The sequence below is a fragment of the Tasmannia lanceolata genome, unplaced genomic scaffold (assembly GCF_043159265.1).
Source record: "Tasmannia lanceolata isolate RefF3 unplaced genomic scaffold, GAP_Taslan_0.1 ptg000006l, whole genome shotgun sequence".
Classification (NCBI taxonomy): domain Eukaryota; kingdom Viridiplantae; phylum Streptophyta; class Magnoliopsida; order Canellales; family Winteraceae; genus Tasmannia; species Tasmannia lanceolata.
The window spans coordinates 46,784,439-46,810,239 of record NW_027518683.1 but is presented as its reverse complement, the minus strand read 5'-3'; the positions used below and the strand labels follow the sequence as shown (position 1 = coordinate 46,810,239).

General features: G+C 43.1%; 2 protein-coding genes and 1 long non-coding RNA gene across 3 annotated transcripts; 1 reads left to right on the top strand and 2 right to left on the bottom strand.

Annotated features, from left to right (window-relative positions):
* Positions 1–332: 332 nt before the first annotated feature.
* On the top strand, positions 333–1,455 carry LOC143878648 (uncharacterized). Its single transcript, XR_013251069.1, has 3 exons — positions 333–489; positions 1,159–1,219; positions 1,312–1,455. It is a non-coding gene; the product is annotated as an uncharacterized LOC143878648 (long non-coding RNA).
* Positions 1,456–5,155: 3,700 nt separating this feature from the next.
* Positions 5,156–7,428, bottom strand: LOC143878649 (asparagine synthetase [glutamine-hydrolyzing]-like). The gene is made up of 7 exons (XM_077380911.1): positions 7,352–7,428; positions 7,024–7,245; positions 6,409–6,543; positions 6,043–6,123; positions 5,792–5,878; positions 5,614–5,721; positions 5,156–5,527 (listed from the first exon to the last, which is right to left on the bottom strand). The coding sequence occupies exons 2-5, from the start codon at positions 7,165–7,167 to the stop codon at positions 5,825–5,827; spliced, it is 414 nt and encodes a 137-aa protein (XP_077237026.1). The 5' UTR covers positions 7,168–7,245; positions 7,352–7,428; the 3' UTR covers positions 5,156–5,527; positions 5,614–5,721; positions 5,792–5,824.
* LOC143879101 (asparagine synthetase [glutamine-hydrolyzing]-like) lies at positions 5,282–5,709 on the bottom strand. The gene is made up of 2 exons (XM_077381289.1): positions 5,614–5,709; positions 5,282–5,527 (listed from the first exon to the last, which is right to left on the bottom strand). Exons 1-2 carry the CDS (start codon positions 5,707–5,709, stop codon positions 5,282–5,284), a joined length of 342 nt encoding a protein of 113 aa, XP_077237404.1.
* Positions 7,429–25,801: the final 18,373 nt, after the last annotated feature.

The window sequence follows — 25,801 nt, the reverse complement described above, 5'->3', positions numbered from 1 at the left end:
ATGGGCATTGAGTCCATCAATCCAGCTGTAGCCCACACCATCACTAAACTGCTCTTTCTGCCTATAAAGAATATGCTGCAGAACAAAAAAAAAAGGTATCGTTGTTAGCTATGTTCATAAAGTTACACATACATCAATAAATAATGCAGGGATCGCATCTTAAGTGTCAATGCTTGTGGAATAGACCTTTTTTCTTTAGATTATTATACATAATTAGCGTTTACATGCATATGTGCAAAATGATTTTGACCTTTGGCAGATAAGGATTTTCTTCATCATCGAAAGCTTGATGTTATAATTCTTAAACATTCTGAACTAAGTGATCTGTTTTATGTTATAATTATCATTTTAGGTTTTTCGAATGGAGAAGAAGGGTTTGAGGAGCTTGAAGCACCGACTGCTTATAGGATGGGTTTGAAGACATGGGCCAATTGGGTTGATTCTACAGTGACTCCTAATGAGACCAGCGTGTTCTTCTCTAGGACCAAGGTATTTTGAATTGGATATTAAACTTTGATGGAAATGGTAGATTAAATCTGGATATTTCTCATCCTTGCACAAGAACTTTCCTAAAGTAAACCCGATTTTTTATTGACTCCAGTGAGCCCAGGGAGTTTATGATTAACGCAGTTGGGCCAAAAATCGAATCAACCTGGGCGAGTCAATGATTGATTCAAAGTTTTTAAATAGTGGTTCCAGTGTTTTGAACCCTCGTGAAGTTCTTTGTTGTTCGTGATGGGGAAACCGTTGCCACTCTAACTTAGTCATTATGTATTTGCACATCTTGGCTTTACTTTCCATTTTGGACCGAAGGGTATATCTGACTCCCAAAATGCTATCAACTGTTACATGCATGCTTCCCTAATCCTCGATGTCTATCAAATGGCTATATGGGTCTTATCTTTTTTATGTCCATTTAAGTTGAACGGTGTTTCTACTTTCTACATTGATCGTATGGTGTTCTCATTGTTGATATTTTTGGCTATCACTATTGAAAAAAATGTAGGAAATCAACTATGTAAAATATCCGCAGTGAACAAGGTCTGATGTTTCTTTTTTTATCTAAATCCCCTAGTCTGACTTGTCATATTGCTCATTATACAATTTGAGATTGTTTCATGTATATTTTGACATTGGAATATCATTTGTTCTTACCAGTTACCAACATCACAGCTTGAAAATGCATTGAACCAACCAAACGGCGATCATCATTACCAAGGTTCTTGCGGACCCTGTTTTTCTTTCTTGTCCAATTTAACTCCCCCCTCAATACTGATATATTGGAGTTTGGAAATGTGAATATTATATTAGGTCAACATTGGTAGTGTTGGGGCTTGCCCAAGAGTCTCATATTGGAAGTCATGCACAGACATCTCAAACTCAAACTGTGAAGACAAGTAACTCTGGTGAAATATCATTTTGGGCTGGGTAGTAAGTGTTGGAGTTATTTATTTATTTTTTAGCATTTAACGTCTTAAAAGTTTTTTGTCTGTATGTGAATGAAAATTCAAAGGTTATAATTTTATAATGCTACCGTTTTACTTCTTTATAATATTTTATTGCACTTAAAAGCTTTATGCGTTTTCCCATTGTAATATTATAATGTGTTTACAACCTTACTCTCATTTAAAATTTTAGTCGTTTGCAATGCCTATTGTGACCGTTGTACAACGGCAGCCATATGGATTGTAACGAACAGTGTATCATCTCCATTCCTCACCTTGGTTTCTCTTGTTTCTTGAGTTGTGTTTACAAGCTTTATGCTTTTCAAGACTTTGCATGTTTACAAGCTTTAAGCTTTTCAAGATTTTGCAAGTTTCTTTTCAAGTGGGCAAATAATTTGGCATCAACGATTGTTCGCAAGGTCCGAGCCGGTGCGTGCACACCGTCAAAGACAAAAGATAGTGGTGTTGTATCCTGGAGATAGGTCGCAAGAGAACCCGATTGCATACCGTTCATGGTGGGGCGATAATCTATCTTAAGGGTAGCGTTAATCCATAACGTGCCTCTACCACTCAACTTTATTTCAAATTCAATTTCATTTCCATTATATTTTGCTTTGAATCTTGCTAACGGTTTTGAGGATCGCAATTAAGATCACCACCGGTAATTTCATTTTCTTATGTGATTCCAATTAGTTACTTGATTTACTTCATTTAAATTGTTGAACTAATCTACTTGACCCCAAGATTATTATCCAACAGTAAGATGGCATCCAACACCATCTTCATCTTGATCGTATTAACAAATTACCTTCAAGACAAAATCCTGCCTACATTTGATGGAATTAGATCCCATACCTGGACCCACTTAGCATGGTCAAGGCGGTGAGTTTAACCAAAAAAAATGCCACTCTTTCAAAGGCAAGACATTGAAGGGAAGAAATTGGCTTCATGAAGCCAGCAGTTGTTGATTTGTGCTCTCTACATTGCTGGGGCTATAGAAGTATTCTCACAGGATCCAGTGTATTTTCCAATTTGAACACACTTCCTAAAGGTTGTGAACAATGTAACAAATTTGGTTCCCAAGTCAAATATAAGTTTTGATGAACTTTACATTTGTTTTAGTGAACCAGAAAGCATCACAACATACTCAAGTTTCTATGTAAAAATACAGTAGTATATTATAGAGGGTTAAGAGTATGAAGGTTCAATGAGAGATCTTTATGCCTCCTAATTTATTATGTAATAGTTAACAATTTTGTGAGGTTTAAAAAAGGCAAAGTATAGGCTCATGAAAGTGGATTTGAACTTTATTTTGTTTCTAAGAAGATGATATTTCTATCCTTTAGCTTCAACATTCAAAACGTAGGCTTTGTGGTGGAGTTTTTTGTTGGACTGTTTACTTCCCTCCAAGTGGTATTCTGTACGCTCTCTTTATCTTTTCTGTAATTTATGATTACCTCATGTTTTGTATTGGGTTATTTTTTTATTTAAATGTCCTATCCTATTATATAAAATGTGTGATTATTTGGATTAGCTCCATCACTCAACCTAGATTGATTGATTTACTGTGGGAACCTTTTCCAAGGCTCCAATTTGTATGAGGGCCCAAGTTAGGCTCAGATTCTGTTGAAGTTAATCCCATATGCTGGAAGAAGAGTTCAATGTAGAGGGGGATGTGAAATGAAGAAATTGAAATACTTTCTATAGGTAATTTTAGGCAAGTTTCCTTTGCAGTTGATGAACTAGGCAATTTTTGATGAGTTTCCTTAGCATCCCTTTTCCAGCAGTTGATGAATTACGCGGAAACAAGCCACCAAGAAAACTATAACTACTACCACAGTTGGTACTAAAATAACACAGCGGATCAAACGTGGAATCGCAGATCCGATAATTGCCCTAGAATCTACTATAGGAAGAGGAAGAAGAACCCTAGAATCCACTAGGAAAGGGAAGAAGAAGAAGAGAGAGAGAGATAGAGAGAGACAAACATCTTTGATATTATTCCATGATTCATTTAAAACTACAGCTTACAATGTCTTAATAAAAGAAATGCAATTTCCAACTTAGTAAACTTTTCTTAAAAGAAAGCCCTAAAATTAGAACACCTATAATTAGAAGTGTAATCCTACTACACTTAGGAAACAAATTCTAATAAACTAACTCATTACTAGCTTTCCAAAGAGGAAAAAACCAAATAAATAGTAATCTATTGTCCTACGTCATAAAAAGACTAACATTCCTCATGGTAGAGTAGAAGAGATACAAGGATGAGCTCCACCTCATTTTTCCATCACCAAGAAGAAGAATAAAAAAACCATGAATGCCATATTTTTCAGGAAAAATGACTAGGTAGAAGTCATTTTCGCGGTGAATGGTAACAAGCAATTTTTGAGTCTCACACATGGACATGTATGTGAAATCAAAGATCATTGGGCATCATGAGGCGACCCACATGGTCGTGGTCCCATCCCAAATGACATCCCATGCCCATGATAAAGAACTACAAAAATCAATGGATTATCATTTCTTGGTCGTAACATAAATGAGGCTTATGCATCAAGGGTGTTGGATCATCCAATGAAGGTGTGCTCAATGACATTTGGCGGAACATGGTTTGTAGCATTTTCCATTCAGAAGCAGGTCCAAACTGTTTATCTACTAACTTCAATTTTGTGTTCTGCTAAAGCTTGTCATAGGACTTCACATAATATGAAAACTTGTCTCTGAATAATGAGAAGGAAGCAAGACCCATAATTTGTAGTCTCTTCTTCCTGTACATTTTTCTTTCCCAAGCATTGTGGTACTAGAAGTTTCAATGGTTGTCAAACCAAATCTTTCTTTACTTATTATTGTTATCCTTTGAAAGTAAAATAACGCTAATAACTAAGCCATTCGTCTTAGATGTTGAAAATCAAACCTACAAAGTTTAAAAGCAAGCCTTGAATTCATATAGGCTACGTTTGGATACCTCATGCGTGAGAGAGAGAGAGAGAGAGAGAGAGAGAGAGAGAGAGAGAGAGAGAGAGAGAGAGAGAGAGAGAGAGAGAGAGAGAGGTCTCACTCTGCTGCTGCAGCAAGGTGAAGGAGCAGCGAGGGTGAAGGTAATTGCCACAAATATTGATTTCCAAATAATGTCTTACAGAACATATTTGAAAATCAGATTTTTTTCACTGTTGTAGCTGATTTGGAAATCTAAGGATCTGATCGAGTTCCAAATCTCAACTGCAAAAGTGAGAAATCCAAATCTAAATCTTGTGGGTATTCAAACGTGGCCACGAGGGACTTGATAGGGACCATCGCATAAGACATTTCACGCAACGGCTGTTGCATGAGAGAGCAGCCACATAGGCTCAAATTTTGTCTTATTAATTTAAATCATCTGAGGTGGCTGGCTGGCTGCACTTTAGTGCAACAGCCATTCCACGAAATGCCTTATGCGATGGGCTTCGATCGACAGATGAATATGGTGATAGTATAGTTGATAAAATGAAGGTTCTTGTCTCCTCCATCAACATAACACAACTCTCAGAGCACCGGATAGACGGACATGCATCGGTTTACACAGAATCACAAGGGAAGTAATTGAAAGAGGAGCCAAATTCAGATCCGCAACACTACACCGACTGCATACATTGGTGTTTGCCTGGAGTGCCCGATACATGGAATCAACTAATTTATTAATATTCGTAAGCAATATGAAAATAGGAAACCATTCATGCATTAGATAATTAATTTCAAATATACATAAAGAGTACATACTCGTCTACAAACAACTATACTTTCTTCATACATGACAAGTTTTATTAACAACTTAAAACATAATTTTATAGAAGATACTAGGTTGTAATTGTGAGGGATGGGGGATTCAGTTCAACCATCCTTGGCTTCTTGTTAACAATCTTAGAAGAGACCTTCCCAAGTGGAATTGACGAAGGTATCGGATCATATGCGGAGACATGGACTCCCAAGGCAGCTCTACCTGAAGGGTCAGGGTTGTTGGACCACTCTGCATCCCATTCAAGAGCCTTGGCTGTGCTGCAAGCAACACTAGCACCCCCTGGGACTGTTAAGCTCGCCGAGTTCTGTATTGAAAGAAAAGTGAATTCAATTTTTTATAATTCCACCATAACATATTTCTATATAATCAAACCTAGTTTCAGCTAATTACCTGTGGGAAGAACCTTTCAAAGATCATTCTGTAGTAGTATGCTTCCTTGGTGATAGGTGTATTGTGTGGGAAGATGTGTTTTGCATTGAGCATCATTTTATCTGTCACCTGGAAAAGATAAAAGAGAGTTAAAAGAGAGAGAGAGAGAGAGAGAGAGAGAGAGAGAGAGAGACTTTACATGTTGAGCTGCATGGGCTTTGAGTCCATGAATCTAGCTGTAGCCCACACCATCACTAAACTGCTCTTTCTGCCTATAAAGAATATGCTGCAGAACAAAAAAAAAAGGTATCGTTGTTAGCTATGTTCATAAAGTTACACACACATCCAGGGATCGCATCTTAAGTGTCAATGCTTGTGGAATAGACCTTTTTTCTTTAGATTATCATACATAATTAGCGTTTACATGTATATGTGCAAAATGATTTTGACCTTTGGCAGATAAGGATTTTCTTCATCATCGAAAGCTTTCCTCAACACCCACTTCTCAATCCGTCCAAGATCTGGTTTTATCTGACACAAATCACATACACAGAAATGCATTTAAAAGCTTTTAAAAGGTATGATTACATATAGAAAAAATAGTAAATTTGTATTTAAGAAACATTTAGAAATAATGACTATAGATATAAAAAGAAATAGTAAATTTGCTAGTTTTATAGGAAATTTGCTAGTTTTATAGGAAATTTAGTAGTTATATAAACCAACGATCTATACCCAGATAAAAAGTTTTCACTGTCCAACAATTGTTTCTCTTAAGGATGTGATGGTATATAATAATGCAAGTTCCATATGTACCATCTTCCATTCAGGATCAATATCCATTGCAACATTTATGAATTGTTTATCCAAAAATGGTACACGAGCTTCCAAACCCCATGCAGAAGTTGCTTTGTTAGCTCTCAAGCAGTCATACTGATGAAGGGCCTTTATCTGTGAGACAGCAGTATTAACAGTCTATTGACCACAGTTATAAAAATTATATGATTGCAATCTCTGACATAATTGCAAAATCCATGTAACATCAAAGACTGCATCAAAGGACCTTTCTCGTGTAAGGAATTCCACAACAAATTTCTAGAGAATGTAGCAGCAAACAATTGAAAATTGGATTAAAATGTAAAGGTTTCAATAAAAAAATCAAGGAGGCCAAAATAAGAGTAATCTCAATAAAAAATCAACAAGGAGGCCAAAATTAGAGTAATCTTTGCAAAATTTGGGACTTAATTTGACCGTGAGAATGCTAACCAATATTTACACTACCATTAGCTAAGATATAGAATTGTAAACATAAGCCCAAGCTTAGAATTTACTTCAGATGGAAACAGGGATTCTAAGTTGCGCCATTTATAACAAAAATCTATTGCTAATGTAACAGTCACGTGAAAGCACAGAGTTGAACCAGATATGCACCTTGCGACATGTCTCACGATGGAACTCTTCCTTGTTAGGAGCCTTGTGAAAATACAAGTACCCTCCAAATATCTCATCGGAACCTTCACCAGAGAGAACCATCTTTACTCCTAAGGCCTTGATCTTGCGAGACATAAGAAACATGGGTGTGCTTGCCCTGATTGTGGTTACATCATATGTTTCAATATGGTAGATAACATCTTCAATGGCATCAATACCATCCTGCCATTTTACCGAAACCACAAAACCTTATTTCTTAACTTCAAGGAAAAAGAAATGTACATGAAATCCATTTTATACAACTTGAAGACAAATCTAGTTCAGCTACCTGAACAGTAAAGTGAAATTCATGGTGAACGGTCCCAAGATAATCTGCAACCTCCTTCCCAGCCTTCAAATCGGATGAACCCTAAGTAATAAACAGAGGAAATTGGATTTGTAGTAAATCCCTAGTTGAAATTCTACTTAGGGGAAAGGTATAACAAGGCATGTTATGCTAACCTCGAGTCCAACACAAAAGGAATGAAGTTGTGCTCCCCATTGCTTGGCAGCCTTGGTCCCAGCTAAATGACGTGCTGTAACAGCGGCAACTAATGATGAATCAAGCCCCCCAGAGAGCAACACACCAAAGGGTACATCAGTCATCAGCCTCTTAATCACAGCCTGTGAAATGTACAAGAAGAATTCATTTCTTTAGTAACAAGAGTCATGAAAACTAAGGAATGCACTGAGCAAACCCCATCGCACATAGATGGAAGAAAAAAGAAAGGAAGCATATAAGAGATATATGTATAAAGGACACCATGCATTTCTATTATGTAGGCTTCTATTATCATAACAAGATTAATATATGCAATTTTTTTTACTATGGCACTTTAGGAATCTCTAAATATGTGAAGCTAACTACTCTTTTTGTGCAATAATGGAATTTGATTTCGAGGTTTCTCAGTGGAAAATCTTTCAAAAAATATTGGAATTTGAGTTGCTCACATCTTCAAACGCCTTTCTAAAAACCAGTGGATCGTATGGAGCTGAAGGAATGGCCTCTGAATACCAAGGGTGGTTATACCATCTCCAAAAGCCACCTGGTAGATTAAAAAAAAACAAGTAGAAGAAGAGAGATTGCCTGCGAGAAAGCTCGAGAACTCGGACGCGTTTCGACCGAGAATCGTCCGAGCAACCTAGAACTGCTAGTATTCCACACATGACTCCTCTAAATCTCTCTCAAAAAACACAGAATAACAAAAGAACGAGTATAAGGTGATGATGAAGAAAATGGTGGAAAAAAGATCAACGTTTTTGTAGTAAAAAGAGCAAAAACACTTGGGTTGGTGAAACACTAGACACATATCAGAAGCTCTACCACAAGTCCACTATTTATAGAGACAATTGTAGAGAGAGAAAATTGTAGAGAGAGAAGAGAATTGTCGAAAGAGAGAGAGAGAGAGATTTGAAGTGGCCCCGTTGCATCTCGTGCAGAGACGAGTGCGAGGAATCGACACCGAACGAGCTATTTCCAAGAAATGGGACCCACAGAGGCTAACCTTATTGTGACACGTGTCTACACGTTCTTCTCATTTTCTTAATATTTTGGCGATGTTTATCCATTTCTGTACCAGCAGCTGACTCAGCAACGACCATCTTAGCCAATGAAGAAAGAGAAGTGCTCATTTTTCAACCGTACACGTGTCGATGAGAAGGCACCGTCAATTCTTTAGACTGCGAAAAATCTCTGCCATCCAAATTTACGGTGCATGGTGATTTCTTCAATCTGAACCGTCCATGTTTGTTTACTCATCGTGGATGGGTTTCTATTGAAAAATATCACTGTGGTCATATCTGACGACTAAGCCAAAGGAAGACTAGTGCTAATAGTAAAAGTGACATTCTTTATAAATTTTACATATCATTTCTCAACTCACGAGCTATTTCCAAGAAATGGGACCCACAGAGGCTAACCTTATTGTGCCACGTGTCTACACGTTCTTCTCATTTTCCTAATATTTTGGCGACGTTTATCCATTTCTGTACCAGCAGCTGACTCAGCAACGACCATCTTAGCCAATGAAGAAAGAGGAGTGCTCATTTTTCAACCGTACACGTGTCGATGATAAGGCACCGTCAATTCTTTAGACTGCGAAAAATCTCTGCCATCCAAATTTACGGTGCATGGTGATTTCTTCAATCTGAACCGTCCATGTTTGTTTACTCATCGTGGATGGGTTTCTATTGAAAAATATCACTGTGGTCATATCTGACGACTAAGCCAAAGGAAGACTAGATTTTACATATCATTTCTCAACTCAAATGGTTAGAAAATTCTCCATAATTGGGGCCCACAGGCTCCATGGCCAATAATCTATATTATCCATTAATTTGATCCTGATTATTAAGCAAAAAATCCTGTTCACACCACATTATTGTACAGCATTTTTTTCAATTTTATATTAATTATGGGAGAAATGATAGATGAAAGGGCGCCTTTGCCAAAATCAGCTTCAAGGGCGCCCCTATTGGTTAATTTATACAAAGTGAGCGCCCCTATTGGTTAATTTATACAAAGTGAGGCGAGAAAAAAGTGAATGGTGCCTAGAAAAGTGGAAACCGTGTTGACTTTGCAAAAATCAACCAATAAGGGTGCCCTTGAAGGTGATTTTTGCAAGTGCGTCCTGTAAATCAATCAAATTTGCAGTGGATAAACAAACTCTCTTTTCAAGGGTATTTTGGACACTTTCCATCAGGAAGGGGTATTTTAGTCAATTTTCTATGAGATAAGGCATTTTGGTCATTTTCTAAGAGATAAGAAACTTTTGACTATTTTTTATGAAATAGGGGTGTTTTGGTTTTTTTAATGTTTTGGTCATTTCTAATGAGGACGTAGTATTTTGGTATAAGATTGTATTTTGGTCATTGTTTATAAAATATGGTACATTTTTTTTGGGAAGTGATATTTACGCCCCTTTTGGCTTTTGATCACCCAGCGTCAGTGTATCAATGACAAAATAGGGCTGGCAATTTCACCCGGGAAAGCGGGGATCCGCCCCGCCCCGCTTGGGGAGGGGATTCCCCGATTTGAGTGGGGAAAGGGATTTAAAAAATTCCCCGGTGCGGGGAAGGGGATGGAGTTGGCCCCGCCCCGCCCCGCATTAATGCCATTTTTTTCTTGTATTTTTTAAGTGTTTTTTTTTTTGGGAAAACTACTAGAAACCCCTTGGATCAAAGCATATCTACAAGATTCCCCAAAAATTTTCATAATTTCCATTAGTACAGTTTTGTCCCTGAAATAGCTTTTTATGTTTTCTTTCACCCATAATCCATTGGGCATTGTCCCTCATTATATTAGTATATTACCCTTAAAAATCCCTAAAATCTCTCCATCGAACCATCACTGTAAGGCAACATTAAATTCTTTGAAAATCTCCCTCCCCCAAATAAAGGCAACATCTCTCTGATGAGTGATGAGATTTTATATGGTGTGCGCTCATATAGTCCATTATTTTTCAAAAAGTAATGTATGGGCTACGCCATAGGATGATCCAAACCGTCCATTTGATAGGCTACAATTTAAAAGTACTTTACAGGCCACACCATAGATCATCCAAACCGTCCATTTGATGGGCCACAACGTAAATAGATTGCGGCCCAAAAATCATTTCCATAGGATGATTGCAACCTCCGATCTATAGAAGGTATCATAATATGCAATTCCTCTATAGATTAGAGGGTTGGGATTATCCTATGGAAATGATTTTTGGGTCACAACCTATTTACGTTGCGGCCCACCAAATGGACAGTTTGGATCATCCTACAATGTGCCCATCAAGTGGAAGGTTTGGATCATCCTATGCCTATGGTAGTATGGTGTGCCCATCAAATGGACGGTTTGGATCTTCCTATGGTGTGGCACGTACAGTACTTTTTGGCAAGTGGGATTGGGAATTAGGGAGCTGGGACTATTGATCAATTAAATGAACCTGAGAGCAACCACCTTTGTCCCCAGGTTAATAAAATGAATAAGACAAAATCTTAGCCTATGTGTGGGTTGTGTGGCTACTCTCACATGCAATAGCCAAGCCGCAACATGCCTGAAGTGATTGTCCCTAGCAAATCTTTAGTTTTAAACCTAACATTTAACAAAGTAAAGTGAGAAAGTAAAGTGATTGTCCTCGAAGGATGCGGGGCGGGGAAGGGGAGGGGATGGGGATTAGATATTCCCCGTGGGGAGGGGAGGGGGATTCCCCACCATCCCCGCAGTGGGGAGGGGAGGGGGAGGGGGAAAATTCCCCGCAGAGGGGAAGGAGTAGGGGACCCCAACATCCGGCCCCGACCCGCCCCGTTGCCAGCCCTATGACAAAAGGAAGCTAATCCTTTGATATTTGATCCAACGGCAAATCCTTAAAAAGTGGTCTGCTGTTGGATCAAATATCAAAGGTGGTTCCGCCCACACTTGACTTTACGGCCAGGCACCATATAAATCATCAAGAAACGTATATAAAAAAAAATAGCCAAGCAGCGAATATATCTCAGCCCACATCATATTTGATTCAACTGAAATCCGAAATTTATGGAATTTCATCAAAAAATCTGGATTTTATTCATTATTTAATATTCTCCCAAAATTTCGACCCAATTTCGGTAATTTCAGCCGAACTTTTGAATGAGATAAAATATTGGTTTTTTATGTTAATTTGATCCAACGATTCAGGGTGCAATCTCAATGTACAAAATAAAAATACCCTCTCTTTTACTTTTTTCTTCTTTTCCTTTCAAGTATAGGGGATTGAACATGATGCCTAATGTTGTCAAACCAACTAAGCTAGAGGCTCATTCCCTTATATACCCCTTCTCTAGAAGAGAGAAAAGGGTGGCCCGAGGCACGAGGCTACCGCCATTGCGGGGTCTAGGGAGGGCTATATATACACCGCCTACCCCCTGCTTTGCAGAGAGGCTGTTTCCGTGACTCGAATCCGTTACCACCAGGTAACAATGGAGCAACCTTACCGTTGAGCCAAGGCTCGCCCTCTTTTCTAGAAGAGAGAAATGACACAAAAATAGGGAAAATATAAGAAATGATAGAAAATAAAAAAGGGAGATGATAAATGCGCCCCCCTCTTGGGATAAATGCGCTCTTTTGAAAGGATTTTGAAAAGAGGGCGCATTTCTCTGGAGAGGGGGCGTATTTATCATCTCCCAAAAAAGTTGTAAAGATTACGAATGGAAGAAAGAATTCTTCCCGGGAAAGGATAAATTCACCCCCTCTAACTTTTCTCTTTGCCTATAGAACTTAAGGAATAACCGTGCGCGGCGCGGGGGTGGGGGATTTTAATCCGTCATTTCCCTTCTTTCGAAGAAATTAAGAGATGTCCATGTCCTGTCATGTTCTTAGGATGGATAATGATTGTGTTGAAGACAAATGACAATAAATTCCACCAGCTAATAATTTTGTAATAATTGAAATAACTATTCCACCTCGTGAATTATGTTCCATTATGAAAATGACTTTTTATTTCTTTTTTTGGTGCTTCCAGAGATGGAAAAACAACAAAATCAATTTATGAACGAACATGTTTTTCCTTATTTATAATTTTAAAAATCAAGAAAAATAGGAGAAACGTTTGTAAAAAAAAATTAGCCAAACACACCCTTAAACGACAGCGACTATAACTCAAGGCACGTCACATCATATGTCAATACAATCAAATAAATTACCAATATTTGATCCAACAATGCATGGTGCAAGCTCAATAATCCACAAAATAACAATGCCCTTCCTTTTTCATTTTCTCTTATTTTCTAGTAAGAACACGAGTAATGAACAAGCAGCCTCAATGTCAAACCATAGTTAGCAAATGTCCTTTTAAACTCTGGAAAAAATGCCTTTTATTTATAATTAAAACTGGTTTTGTAGATGAATAAAATTTTAAACCCAATTTTTTGTGTTTTTGATTCTATACTACGTTTTTTTTTTACCAATACCATACGAACTCGAATTTTTCAAGTTGAAATATGGGAGGTGATATATTGAGATTATTTTGGAATATTCCTAATATGGGATTTTCTAGGCAATTTCGTGGAAAGTCATTTTGAGCCTGACACTTTCACAATTTTGAACAACATGGGCCCACCGGAAATCACAAGTTTATCCCATTGCATCTACCACTAGTGATGAAAAAGTTCTACTTTTGAGATGATTCCAAGCCATTGATTATTTGTACGCATCAAATGACATCTTGTTATGGCCCATCCGATCAACGGTTCCAATCGATCAAAACATATGGCCAGGCAAGAGGTTCGTTTGGAAAGATTCTTTGCTCATCTGATCAACCAGAAAGAGAAAGATAGTAGTCATTATACATGGGCCCCACCGTGATCTATCTGGACCATTTGCTTAGAGGACTCATCTCTGAGACAAGATGTGCTGTTGTGGGCCCCTGGAGTAAACCCCGTAGGAATATTTCTTCACAATTATAAAAGGAAACACAGAGAGAATGACTTATTATTCTATGGCTCCTTTCTCCATTGCCAAAACTTATACGCCATGACCATTGAAAATATGTGAACGCCAGAGACATCTCTTTCTAATGCCCGAATGCTGTCTCAGTCATGGCTTTAATTCTTGAAAGCCTCTATTTTGATGCAACTTTGGTTGGAGTTACTTTATGGTTTATTTTGAAAAAGAAGTCTCCTACTTTGCCTTATTTGCAAAAACAGTCTTCTATTCAAATGGAGTCATCACATTTGAGTGAATTTTGCAGCTCCAACCTTCCCATCAATTTGTCACCAAACTACCCATGCTAATTTTTTTTAATCGAATTTGCTAGGGACCATCGCCGCAGACAGGCTGTTGCATGAGAGAGCAGCCACCTTAGATGAACAAATGAATAAGACATAATCTGAGCCCGTGTGGCTGCTCTCACATGCAACAGCCGGTCCGTGAAATGCTTTCTAAGATGGTACCTATCAAATTCCTTTTTTAATTGTAAAATGTAGAGAATATCCTTGTATTTGAGAAGACAAAAAGCTCCTCGATCAAATAAAAGAGAAATTATATGATGCCTGACCGTCAAAATAAAGGGCGGAGAGAGACAAACCCTCTCTCCCTTGATTTTTAATCCAAGGGAAAGCACAGTTTTTTACTTGTCCTTGGCTAAAAACCAAGGCAGTCAGGTTTTGTCTCCTTCCGCCCTTTACATTTTGACGGTCGGGCATCATATTCTCCAAATAAAAACCTTTCTTTAATTCATACAATTTCTCCAAATAAAAACCTTCATTTAATTTGGGAAATGATAATAGTATCCTTTCTTAAATCTACGCCTTTTCACTAATTTTGGGACCCATCCTATCAAAACATGGGGTAAAATTTGGCCCCACTCCACGCAACCTATGCGTGGAGTTGGTGGGAACCACTCTATCAACACATAGTGTAAAATGGTGAGACCCATCCGGCCATCCTACCCATGAATTTGGGTGAAGATGGTGGGCCTGCTCATGGGCGTAAAATGGTGAGTCCTACTACTTGCAAAAAGACGGCATTTCGCGGAACATCTGTTGCATGAGAGAGCAGCCACCTCGTGAATATTGACAAAATCTGTTGGAAAGTGACCCTATGTGGCTGCTCTCTCAAGCAACAGATGTTCCCGCCAAACACCTTTTGCGAAGGACAATAGCAAATGCCACTAACTTTTTAGTCTACATTTATACACCACGTTTAAATACTGTTTTTTTCAAATTTCAAACATTATTTTCATAAATATTTTTAGAGTCAGGCTAGCGAGGCAATGGTAATACCGGTCGAGGGACCGAATAAATGGGTTCTCCCCATCATGATTGGTCCTCATCATTTTGACTTAAATCCAACGAAATAAAATAAAACGCCTATTTTATCTCCTACAAAATTTTGGCCGACATTTCGGGAAAATATTAAGGCCCGTTTCGATACCCGGAATCCGGGATTTCTTCATTGTTGCTAAGAGACGAGAATAAGCGGACCAGCCTTCGTTTTTTACTCGTTTTTTGACTTCTCACCCTTCTTTCCGTCAGCAAAAGAGTAGCAGATCCTCTTATATTTCCAGGTTTTAGAAATCTTAAGATGCACGAGAGATTTTTAAAACCTGAATTTCTTACTTAAAATCCAAGAAACGCTGTCAGGACAGCATACCAGCAGCTTGATCATGACCCTCTTTTACACTGTTTTCAAACTAAAAACCTGGATTTTAAAATCTACGTATTTGGTACTAGTTCTGTGGTTGGTTCGATCTCCTAAAACGAAACGGTCAGGACAAGATCAAATCTTTCTTCTAGCGAGTTGCTGACTCTCCTTTAATTGAATTCCCGGGATGACTCTTAAGGAACTAAGCGCTTCGCTTTCCGGGCTCTCACCTCGGGCTCAGTTAGCTGACCTTCCTACTCGCTGACAGGACTGACTGACTAATAGGATCAGAAGAACCGGAAGACTGACTGGTTGGCTCACATAAGACCAGTACCCAGCCAGTAGTGAGCAAGATAACCTTTCTTTTCTTTAGAACTAGGATGAACTAAAGTGACGTGAGGGAGAAGGGAAGGAGCAGTTGGAACTGCTTGTTGCACAGTTGATGATCGGATATAAGCGGATAGCTAATCCTTCTTTCAGCGAGAGTTGTGGTCCCTCTCTTACTTACTCTTAGTGCTGTGCGAGCCTTGGTTTCATTTCTTCTTCTTCTAAGGCAGCTACCTAGGCCTGTTGAGAGCTAAGGATTGGACGGAACCCTGATGATTGGACTATCGAACAGCTGTTGGTGGGGAAGAATCTCCTTTCCCTTGATTGCTGCGGGCCTTTATTGCTGAAACTGGACTGGCAGGATCACTAGAGGGGACAGACTACCAGGACTAGTCTGTTTCCCAATAGAAAGAGCAAACAACAACTATTAGTCCAGCTTTCCGGGCTCACACAACAACCTTGGTTTGAGCATCTCCCTAGCCTACCTACTTTCCTCGCTTTCAGAAGGTCAAGTCTAATAGAGTAGAGGCAATCCACTCGAGAGGAAAGGAAAGACCTCCACTGATCTCTTAAGGTCGAGCTCAGCTTGCTTTCCTTTTGAACCGCTTCCCCCTCTTAGTCAAGCAAAAGCTCTTGACTCGGCTCCTTTCGTGGGCCACGAGGGCGGCTAGCCTGCCTAGACCTATGTGATTTTGTCTTCACATTTCCTCTAAGCCAGGATCGGATCCAATATTGGCTCTATAGTGGAAAAGATCTTCATGCACTATATCCCATCCAAGCCTAAACCTTAGCCCAGAGAAAGTCACACTTACACAACCACATGAGCAATCACCCACGACAAGACCTGAACACGCATTCTAAGGGCTTGAGGCCATTCGTTCCTCTCCTTTATAGTCGAGCTTTATAAAAGCCTTTAAGCTAGCTCCTGTTCGATAGTCCAATCAGGAAGTTGAGCTTTCTTGCCATAAGCTGATTTCAGGATTAGCTTCTTCCTGAGCGAGAGTGGGACTTTCACTTCCTTAAGAGCTGCTTTCCTCTCCCACAGCTATCCTAGTTCCATATCTTCCACTCGCACGGTCTAGTTTAGCTTGCTTTCTTTCCTTAACCAACTGACCTTTCTTTTCGTAACCTTCCTTTCGCTTTCCTATCCTTTATATTATAGTAGAGTGAGTTCCACTCAAAGAAAGAACTTCCCAAAAGCGGTTATTAAGAAAGAGTCTTTAGGAAGGATCGAACCACGTAAGTAACTAGGCGCTAACGAACAAAGGTTTTATGGCCTGAGAGTGAATTGCACTAGATCGTCAATCCGAGATTGAATACGTCCTTCTCACCCTATGGTCACAGGTCGGTCTCCGTCTGGTGGAACTACTCTCGGTTACGTATGAATTAGACTGGCTATCTAGGCAAAGCTATTGAGTGCTTGCTCTTGCTTTCAGAAGATTGTGATCCTCATTGTGTATTTATTGAATTCTTTTATTTTCTTTGTCGAGAGAGGCTGCTGAACAGAGTGTCGAAGGAAGAATCTCTTGCATCTTTCCTATCTATGGGACCAAAAGGAACGAATGTAATGTAATGAAAGGACCGGCACCTAAGAAAATAGCGAAGAGAGCTTGACTTTACCAGGAAGTACCATACCCTAGTAGTCTCCGCTGTCTCCATACCATTTCATATATGGAAGGATTATTAGCAAGAAGTTATTTTAAATACTTTTATTAATATGTTCTGTCAGAGATTATAAGAATTTTTAGAGTGATGGATCGAAATCGGTTCTTTAAGTCTTCAGCCAGATGCGAAATTCAATTCAATTCCAATGTGACGAGAACCTCATATTGAGAAGTAGAAGGGAAGGCTTTACTTATTTACTAGTAAAGGGAAAGATAAAGGAAAAGCCCGGTAAGCAGCAAGTTGAAAGAAAGGGACTTTCCAACCTTTCGCTTTCCTCTCCTAATAGGAGCAAGAGCAACCTAAACGATTAATCCTTTGGATAATGTAAGACGAGCTAGGTGTAATCACTTTCCTCTCGAAATCTCAGTCGAGCTAAACGCCTCCTCTAGTAAAGTTCTAGTAAAGTCAACGCCTTACTAATAACGGGGCGCCGATTCCATCTGTGAACGTATATTGCAATCACCGAATCTTCAAGAGTTCTTTTGTTTTTAGTGTTTTGTTTTATAGATAGATATTAGATAAGAGTTTGTCTTTTATGAACTTCTATAGGATTTGTTAGAAGATTCTTTTTACTATTCAAACTTCTCATGTATATATGGAATGCTTTAACGTGAATAAAGTTTAGAGTGTCATTCACGTTCTTTTGCAGAGAGAGCTTTAACATTTTTATTTTTGAGGTTGTTTGCAAGGCTTTATATTTCAAGGCTCAACAATACCAATTACATCTATTGGAAGTCGTGCTTGGAGTCATATCTTCAAGGCCAGGATCTATGGGAGATAGTGAATGGCAACGACACCGAGGTACCAGAAGAGGGAGCGGATACGCTACGGAAGTGGAAGATCCGTGGCGGAAAAGCGTTGTACGTATTGAAAGCGTCAATATAAAAGGAGTTGATCGAGCATATTAGAGATGCGAAAACTCCGAAAGAAGCGTGGGAGGCACTCTCATCTCTCTTTTCACGGACGAAAGATGCACAGTTGCAGTTCTTGGAGAACGAGATTGGCTCATTAACACAAGGTAATTTGTCTGTTTTTTATTATTTTATGAAAGCTAAAAACTTGTGTAATGAAATATCTCAATTATTGGAGTCTAAGATTAGTGAAAGCCGCATACGGAAAATGATTATCCGCGGTTTGAGGCCTGAGTTTAGCGGTTTTATTACTACTATTCATGGTTGGCCAACGCAACCGTCTCTCCTGGAGTTGGAGAATCTCTTGATTAATCAAGAGATGTTGGCAAGGCAGATGACCGGATTGTCTGTGAAAGAAAGTGAGGAAGTGCTTGCGGTGAATAGCAAGCGGACGTGGCAGAAAAATACGAAGCCAAAGGATGGCTATAAGAAAGGTGATCGGGCTAATAACAATGAAAAATCACATGAAAAACGTGATTTTTATTGTTATGGATGTGGCAAGCCTGGTCATATTAGAAGAAATTAACAGGCTAGGATTGAGACCGATGACGGGAATGTTGCCATCGAATCCAAAGACAAGGAGGATGATGATGATGGTGAATGGGACATGCAATCTTCTTTTGCATGTGATGTGGCAGTGGAGGAGACTGGTACGGAATTTGACTTTGAGGGGGAGATTTGTTTTGCACTGAATGTTGCGGAATCTCCTATTGTGAAGAGTCATGATTGTGAAACAAATTTGGTTGGTGATCAAGAGACACTTATGGAAGAGCGTAATGTCTCAGAAGATCATGAGGTGGAGGAGCCACTTACGGTAGATTGTAATGTCTCAAGAAATCGTAAGGTGGGGGAACCGACTTATTTTGAAGAGTGCAACTTTGACGTTTTCTTCTTGAGTTTCTTTAAGTGACCTTATATTTTGTATAGAAGTCTTCTCTCTTGTTAGGTCTAAAATTGGTAACAGGTTATGGTAGGGCCGGAAGGGCTGATTTGGCAGGGCACAGCTGAAGGCCAGATGGAGTTCTGCACTGCACACTTAAGTCATGCGCTGTACAAGGGAATCCTGCGCTGCATAAGGGCACAGACGAGTACACAAAGGGTCAGAAGACCGACCCGGAGTGGTGCTCCGGACGGGCGCTTCGACACTCAAGTCAGTATGAGCAGGAGTGCAGAGCAATGTCAGAGCAAAACACTAAGGGTCTTAGATTTTCAGAACCCTCACCTTAGCACAAGTGAAGGCTATTTATAGTGATTCGGAGCCACCTGTCCTTCCACCTGTCCAAGACAGGTGGTAGCCCCTGTATGGACCAGATCTCATACCTAAGAGGTGCAGGTGGAACCTAGGAGGTGCTGGTGGAAGTCCCTGATTGGTCCAGGCAGCATACCTAGCAGAGGACAGGTGTTGGCTTTGCAGTGGCCCCTGTGAGGGCCACGTGTCAACAGCCGATTGGTTGTATATTTTGGACCCCATCAGTTGCCCCCTGGTTCTTCGAGCCATGAGAGTGGCTGGGAGAAGCAAAGAGAAGGTCAAAACAGCATCGGACCGGCCTTAAGGCCTCTGGGCAGCTCAGGCCGGTCTCAGATTCAGCTGGAAGGAACCGTGGCTGGACAGGAGCCTCCGGGCGCCCTGGTCTGGCCTTGAAGTTTGGCCTGAAGGAGCACGGCCGGGCAGAAGGCTCTCGGTTATCCAGTACGGCCAAATTCGGCCGGGCAGAAGGCTCTCGGTTATCCAGTACGGCCAAATTTTGGACCAGAAGTCTGGCCGGCCAGGCCTCCTGAGCGTCATAGCCGAGCAGAATTGGTTCATGCGATCCTGTCCGGCAATGGCGCTGGACGGCCAGCCGGGCAGGTCTTTTGTCGTTTAGCGCTTTGTCGTCTAGCGATTGCTCCATATCCTGTCCGGCTAAGGCTGTGGACGGCCAGCCGGGCAGGTCTTTTGTCGTCTAGCGCTTGCGCCATATCCTGTCCGGCTAAGGCTGTGGACGGCCAGCCGGGCAGGTCTTTTATCGTCTAGCGATTGCGCCATATCCTGTCCGGCTAAGGCTGTGGACGGCCAGCCGGGCAGGTCTTTTGTCGTCTAGCGCTTTGTCGTCTAGCGATTGCGCCATATCCTGTCCGGCTAAGGCTGTGGACGGCCAGCCAGGCAGGTCTTTTGTCGTCTAGCGCTTGCGCCATAACCTGTCCGGCTAAGGCTGTGGACGGCCAACCGGGCAGGTCTTTTGTCGTCTAGCGCTTTGTCATCTAGCGCTTGCGCCATATCCTGTCCGGCTAAGGCTGTGGACGGCCAGCCGGGCAGGTCTTTTGTCGTCTAGCGCTTTGTCGTCTAGCGATTGCGCCATATCCTGTCCGGCTAAGGCTGTAGACGGCCAGCCGGGCAGGTCTTTTGTCGTCTAGCGCTTTGTCGTCTAGCGATTGCGCCATATCCTGTCCGGCTAAGGCTGTGGACGGCCAGCCGGGCAGGTCTTTTGTCGTCTAGCGCTTTGTCGTCTAGCGATTGCGCCATATCCTGTCGTCTAGCGCTTTGTCGTCTAGCGATTGCGCCATATCCTGTCCGGCTAAGGCTGTGGACGGCCAGCCGGGCAGGTCTTTTGTCGTCTAGCGCTTTGTAGTCTAGCGATTGCGCCATATCCTGTCCGGCTAAGGCTGTGGACGGCCAGCCGGGCAGGTCTTTTGTCGTCTAGCGCTTTGTCGTCTAGCGATTGCGCCATATCCTGTCCGGCTAAGGCTGTGGACGGCCAGCCGGGCAGGTCTTTTGTCGTCTAGCGCTTTGTCGTCTAGCGATTGCGCCATATCCTGTCCGGCTAAGGCTGTGGACGGCCAGCCGGGCAGGTCTTTTGTCGTCTAGCGCTTTGGAACCTGTGCCTCGCATTTAATGCGGACGGGGCATTTAATGCGAACGGCGCATTTAATGCGGTAGGTGACGTGGCGCACTCCGGCTGGCGGGAAAAGGGCGGGATTTTTCCCACTCTTCCCAGCCTCTCTATATATACCGAAGTTTACTCTTCATTTTTTACTTTTCACCTTTTACTCTCCTCCTCTTCTGCTCGGCTATTCAAGTTTCTGCCCGCTTCAGATCAGTGAGCCCGGAGATCTTCGTCCAACACTTCAGTTCGGTAATTTCTTTTAGCTTTTCTTTTCTCTCCTTTTTATGTCTAGCACTAGTACAGAGTCGGACTCTGGCTCGGGGGAGTCCGGTTCGATCAGTAATAGTGAGTCCGGGGGGACGGAGAGGACGAGGACGGCCTCTCCTACGGAGGCCGGTGGTGAGGAAGGAGGGATAATAGTTGTAGACGGGGATAGTGGGGACGAAGTGATCATGGGCTTGGACACAATCCCGGTCCGTGGAGACGGACCGGACCGGGCAGAAACTAGCGGTGATGAAGAAGACGTTGAGGCGGTAGTCCCTCTCTTGCGGCGTGCGCCCGTCGAGGTGATAGTGGAGGCACGGATGGAGGCCAATCCGCAGTACAACGTTGGGGCCCTGTACGAGGTGAACCGTCTGGGGCCGGACAAACTTCAGGCCGTCAGGGACAAATATTGTATCCCTGCTCGGTACGCTTTGAGGGCGGCCGTTGAAGGGGACCGGGCCAGCAACGATAGTGCAGATCTCTGCCTATACGAAGAAGCCTTCCGAGCCGGGCTTAGGCTTCCCCTGCATCCTTTTTTTGTCGCGGTGCTGAGGTACTACGGGCTGGCGATTACACAGGTCGTACCGAACTCATGGAGGACGCTGATCGGCTTCCTCCATCTTTTGGGAGTTCATCTCCGTAGGAATCCCACCCTGCCCGTCTTTAGGATGTGTGCGCACCTAAAGAGGCACAAGGACGGCGGCTGGATTTACATCAGCCAACGACCCGAAGTGAAAATGATCACTGGCATACCTACTTCCATTCACACATGGAAGAACAGGTTTTTCTACGTAAAGGACACCGAGCCGGGTTCCCACTGGCCGTTCTCATTGGATTGGAGAACGCCGGACACTCTTCTCCTTAGTAAGAAACCAGCCCTTGAGGACTACGACCACATGACCTTCGCTCTGATCAGAGAAGAGCTGAAGCGAGGTCAAACACACTGCTCAGAGTTCGAAGAGGAGGCCGAGCTGGTAGCGCTCGGGGTCAGTCGTGCGACGCCGGCACGTACGTAGACTTTTTAGGCCAGCTTTTACTTTTTTGAACTGCTCTTCAATTTTTCATAGTTCTGACTGCGTTCTGTTCTCTCTTTCAGAAATGGTGAAGCAGATGTCCCTGCTGGACAAAATCAAGCAGACCTCCCAAGCGTCCCCAGCGCAGGAGCAGCCCCAAGCCAAGGGCAAGAAAAGGAAGGCGCCGAAGTCGACTCCCCCAATGGTCGCACTGGCTAAGTCTCTGAAAAGCAGTCGGGCGACGCATAAGCTTGCCGTGTCGAGCCGGGCAAATACCGCAGGACAGAGCTCCAGGTCCGAAGGGATGACAGGGCCGGGGCAGTTCTGGGCATCGCTGCCGCCACGACGGTGGAAGGCGACAACGTCTTCCGCCCGAACTGGGCCGTGCAGAAAACGCACGGACACCGGCCTGGGGGATACCCGGGTGGCCGTGGAATTGATGTACAAGGGCGTCCTCCCACGCGACCGGCGTGAAGTCGAGAAAGAGGTGCCGGAGACCTGCAAAGCGGCAATCAACTCCGCCCTCTATCAACTCCAGGTGTACTCGAGGGACATGGCTAAGAAACGATATCTCTTCTCTGAGACGATCACAAAGATAGAGTCCGAGAAGGGCCAGCTCCATAAGGAGAAGGGCGAGCTTACCGAAGCCGTCCAGATCAAAGAGGCCGAACTCAACAGCTTACAGGACGAACTGCAGAGGGTCAAGAACCAGGCCGTGCAGGATCTCCTAAATTCGATGGAGAGGGCCGGAAAGAAGGAGAAGGCGGCCGTGGAGAAGGCCGTGAAGGAGACCGAGGAGAGGAAAGACGCTCAGCACTTCGACTTGGGCCTCCAGGCCTATAGGGCGGGTTTCCTTCTCTGCTCCAAGCAGGTGAAGAAGATTCACCCCGGCGTTTCCCTGGACGGACTGACCGTTCCGTATGCACCTCCTCCGACATCCCGAAGACATCGTTTGTGACTGATCAAGGGACCTATTGCTATCGGGTGATGCCTTTTGGACTGAAGAATGCAGGAGCCACTTACCAGCGGCTCGTCAACAAGCTGTTCAGAGATCAGATCGGCCGGAACATGGAGGTCTACGTTGATGATATGCTAGTGAAGAGCAGAAGTGCTTCCAACCACGTCTCCGACCTCAAAGAGGCCTTCCAAGTCTTGAGGGAACACAACATGAAGCTTAATCCGACTAAGTGTACGTTTGGCGTCGGGGCAGGCAAATTCCTGGGCTTCATGGTAAGCCAGAGAGGGATAGAGGCAAATCCAGTGAAGATCAAGGCAGTAATGGAGCTGACTCCTCCCAATACTATCAGAGAAGTGCAGCGGCTGACCGGGCTAGTGGCAGCCCTGGGGCGGTTTATTTCCAAGTCCGCCGAAAGATGCCTCCCGTTCTTCAACGCGGTCAAAGGTATAAAAACCGCGCCCTGGACTCCGGAATGTCAAGCAGCGTTCGAGGAGCTGAAGCAGTACTTATCCTCTCCCCCTTTGTTGTCCACACCAGAGCCAGGAGAAGAGCTGATTCTGTATCTCTCAGCGGGACCCTTGGCAGTTGCAGCAGTACTGATCAGAGAGGAGTCTAACCAGCAAAAGCCGATCTACTATGTCAGCAAGGTCCTCCATGATGCAGAGACCAGATATCAGCGAGTAGAGAAGCTCGTGTACGCCCTCATTATGGCGGCCAGGAAGCTAAGGCCGTATTTCCAGGCGCACACGATCAAGGTCTTGACAGGACGGCCCCTCAGACAGATCCTCCACCGGCCAGACACTTCAGGCCGACTTGTCAAGTGGGCCGTGGAGCTCAGCGAGTTTGATATCAAGTATCTGCCCAGACCGGCAATCAAAGCTCAGATTCTCGCAGACTTCATAGCTGAGTGTACAGTTCCAGATCCAGACCCCGGGTTGGTAGCAATTCCTTCTCCAGAAGCAGAGCTGGCTGTACCCGAGCAGCGAATCGAGTCCGAAACGGCCCCGCCCCCCGGGACTGAGTCCGTCAGCCCGCATCCGGATTTTGAAGAGCCGCTCTGGGAAGTGTACGTGGACGGGTCATCAAACAAGGCAGGCTGCGGCGCAGGACTAGTTCTCACTGGACCAGAGGACTTCGTCCTGAATTATGCCCTGAGGTTCGGTTTCCGTGCGTCCAACAATGAAGCAGAATATGAAGCGCTCATAGCTGGAATGAATCTCGCTGTTCAGACCTGTGCTCAGAGGTTGAAGGCGTACTGCGATTCACAGCTGGTCGTCTGTCAGATCCAGGGGGTATATGAAGCCCGTGAAGAGCGGATGTGCTATCGAAGCTCGCAGCATCAGGCTACACCGCTCTCAAAGAAATTCGCATGGAGTTTCTGAAGAAGTCCAGTATCGATGGCCAGCCCGTCGTAGTGATGCAGATCGACGATGAGCCGTGCTGGATGGATGAGATCATCAGATATCTGCGCAACGGAGAGCTCCCAGGAGAGAAGAAAGAGGCCCGTAAAGTCGTGCAGCGGGCGGCAAGGTTTTCACTGGACGACGAAACTCTGTATAAGAGGTCATATACCCTCCCGTATCTAAAGTGTCTCCGCCCCAGTGATGCCTTGTTAGCCCTGCAGGAGACTCATGAAGGAATCTGCGGAGAGCACCTCGGGGGCAAGGCCCTCGCCATTATCGGTAACATGTTATGGTAGGGCCGGAAGGGCTGATTTGGCAGGGCACAGCTGAAGGCCAGATGGAGTTCTGCACTGCACACTTGAGTCCTGCGCTGTACAAGGGAATCCTGCGCTGCATAAGGGCACAGACGAGTACACAAAGGGTCAGAAGACCGACCCGGAGTGGTGCTCCGGACGGGCACTTCGACACTCAAGTCAGTATGAGCAGGAGTGCAGAGCAATGTCAGAGCAAAACACTAAGGGTCTTAGATTTTCAGAACCCTCACCTTAGCACAAGTGAAGGCTATTTATAGTGATTCGGAGCCACCTGTCCTTCCACCTGTCCAAGACAGGTGGTAGCCCCTGTATGGACCAGATCTCATACCTAAGAGGTGCAGATGGAACCTAGGAGGTGCTGGTGGAAGTCCCTGATTGGTCCAGGCAGCATACCTAGCAGAGGACAGGTGTTGGCTTTGCAGTGGCCCCTGTGAGGGCCACGTGTCAACAGCCGATTGGTTGTATATTTTGGACCCCATCATCTCTCTTGTTAATTCCAAAGTTTATTCTTCTTCAAGAATAACAAAGAGGTTCACACCATCTTATCTCCCTTCCCTGAAAGTTGATGTTTTACCTGTCTTTTCAACAGCAAGCAATGGAAAAGCAAGCGGTCGAAGGGTCTACTTATTATCAATATACGGGCAAGAAAACGGATGTGCGTTAGCCTGTATTGTATAAGGGATGGGGGCTTTCTGGATACGCAGATTGTAGAAACCAGGTTTTTAGTTTGAAATCAGTGTAAAATAGGGTTCATGATCAGGCTACTGTGTGCTCTCCTGGCAGCATTTCTTGGATTTAAGCAAGAAAATCAGGTTTTAAAAATCTCTCCTGCAACCTGAGATTTCTAAAACCAGGAAAATGGGAGGATCTTCTACTCTCTTGCTGATGGAAAGAAGGGAGAGAAGTAAAA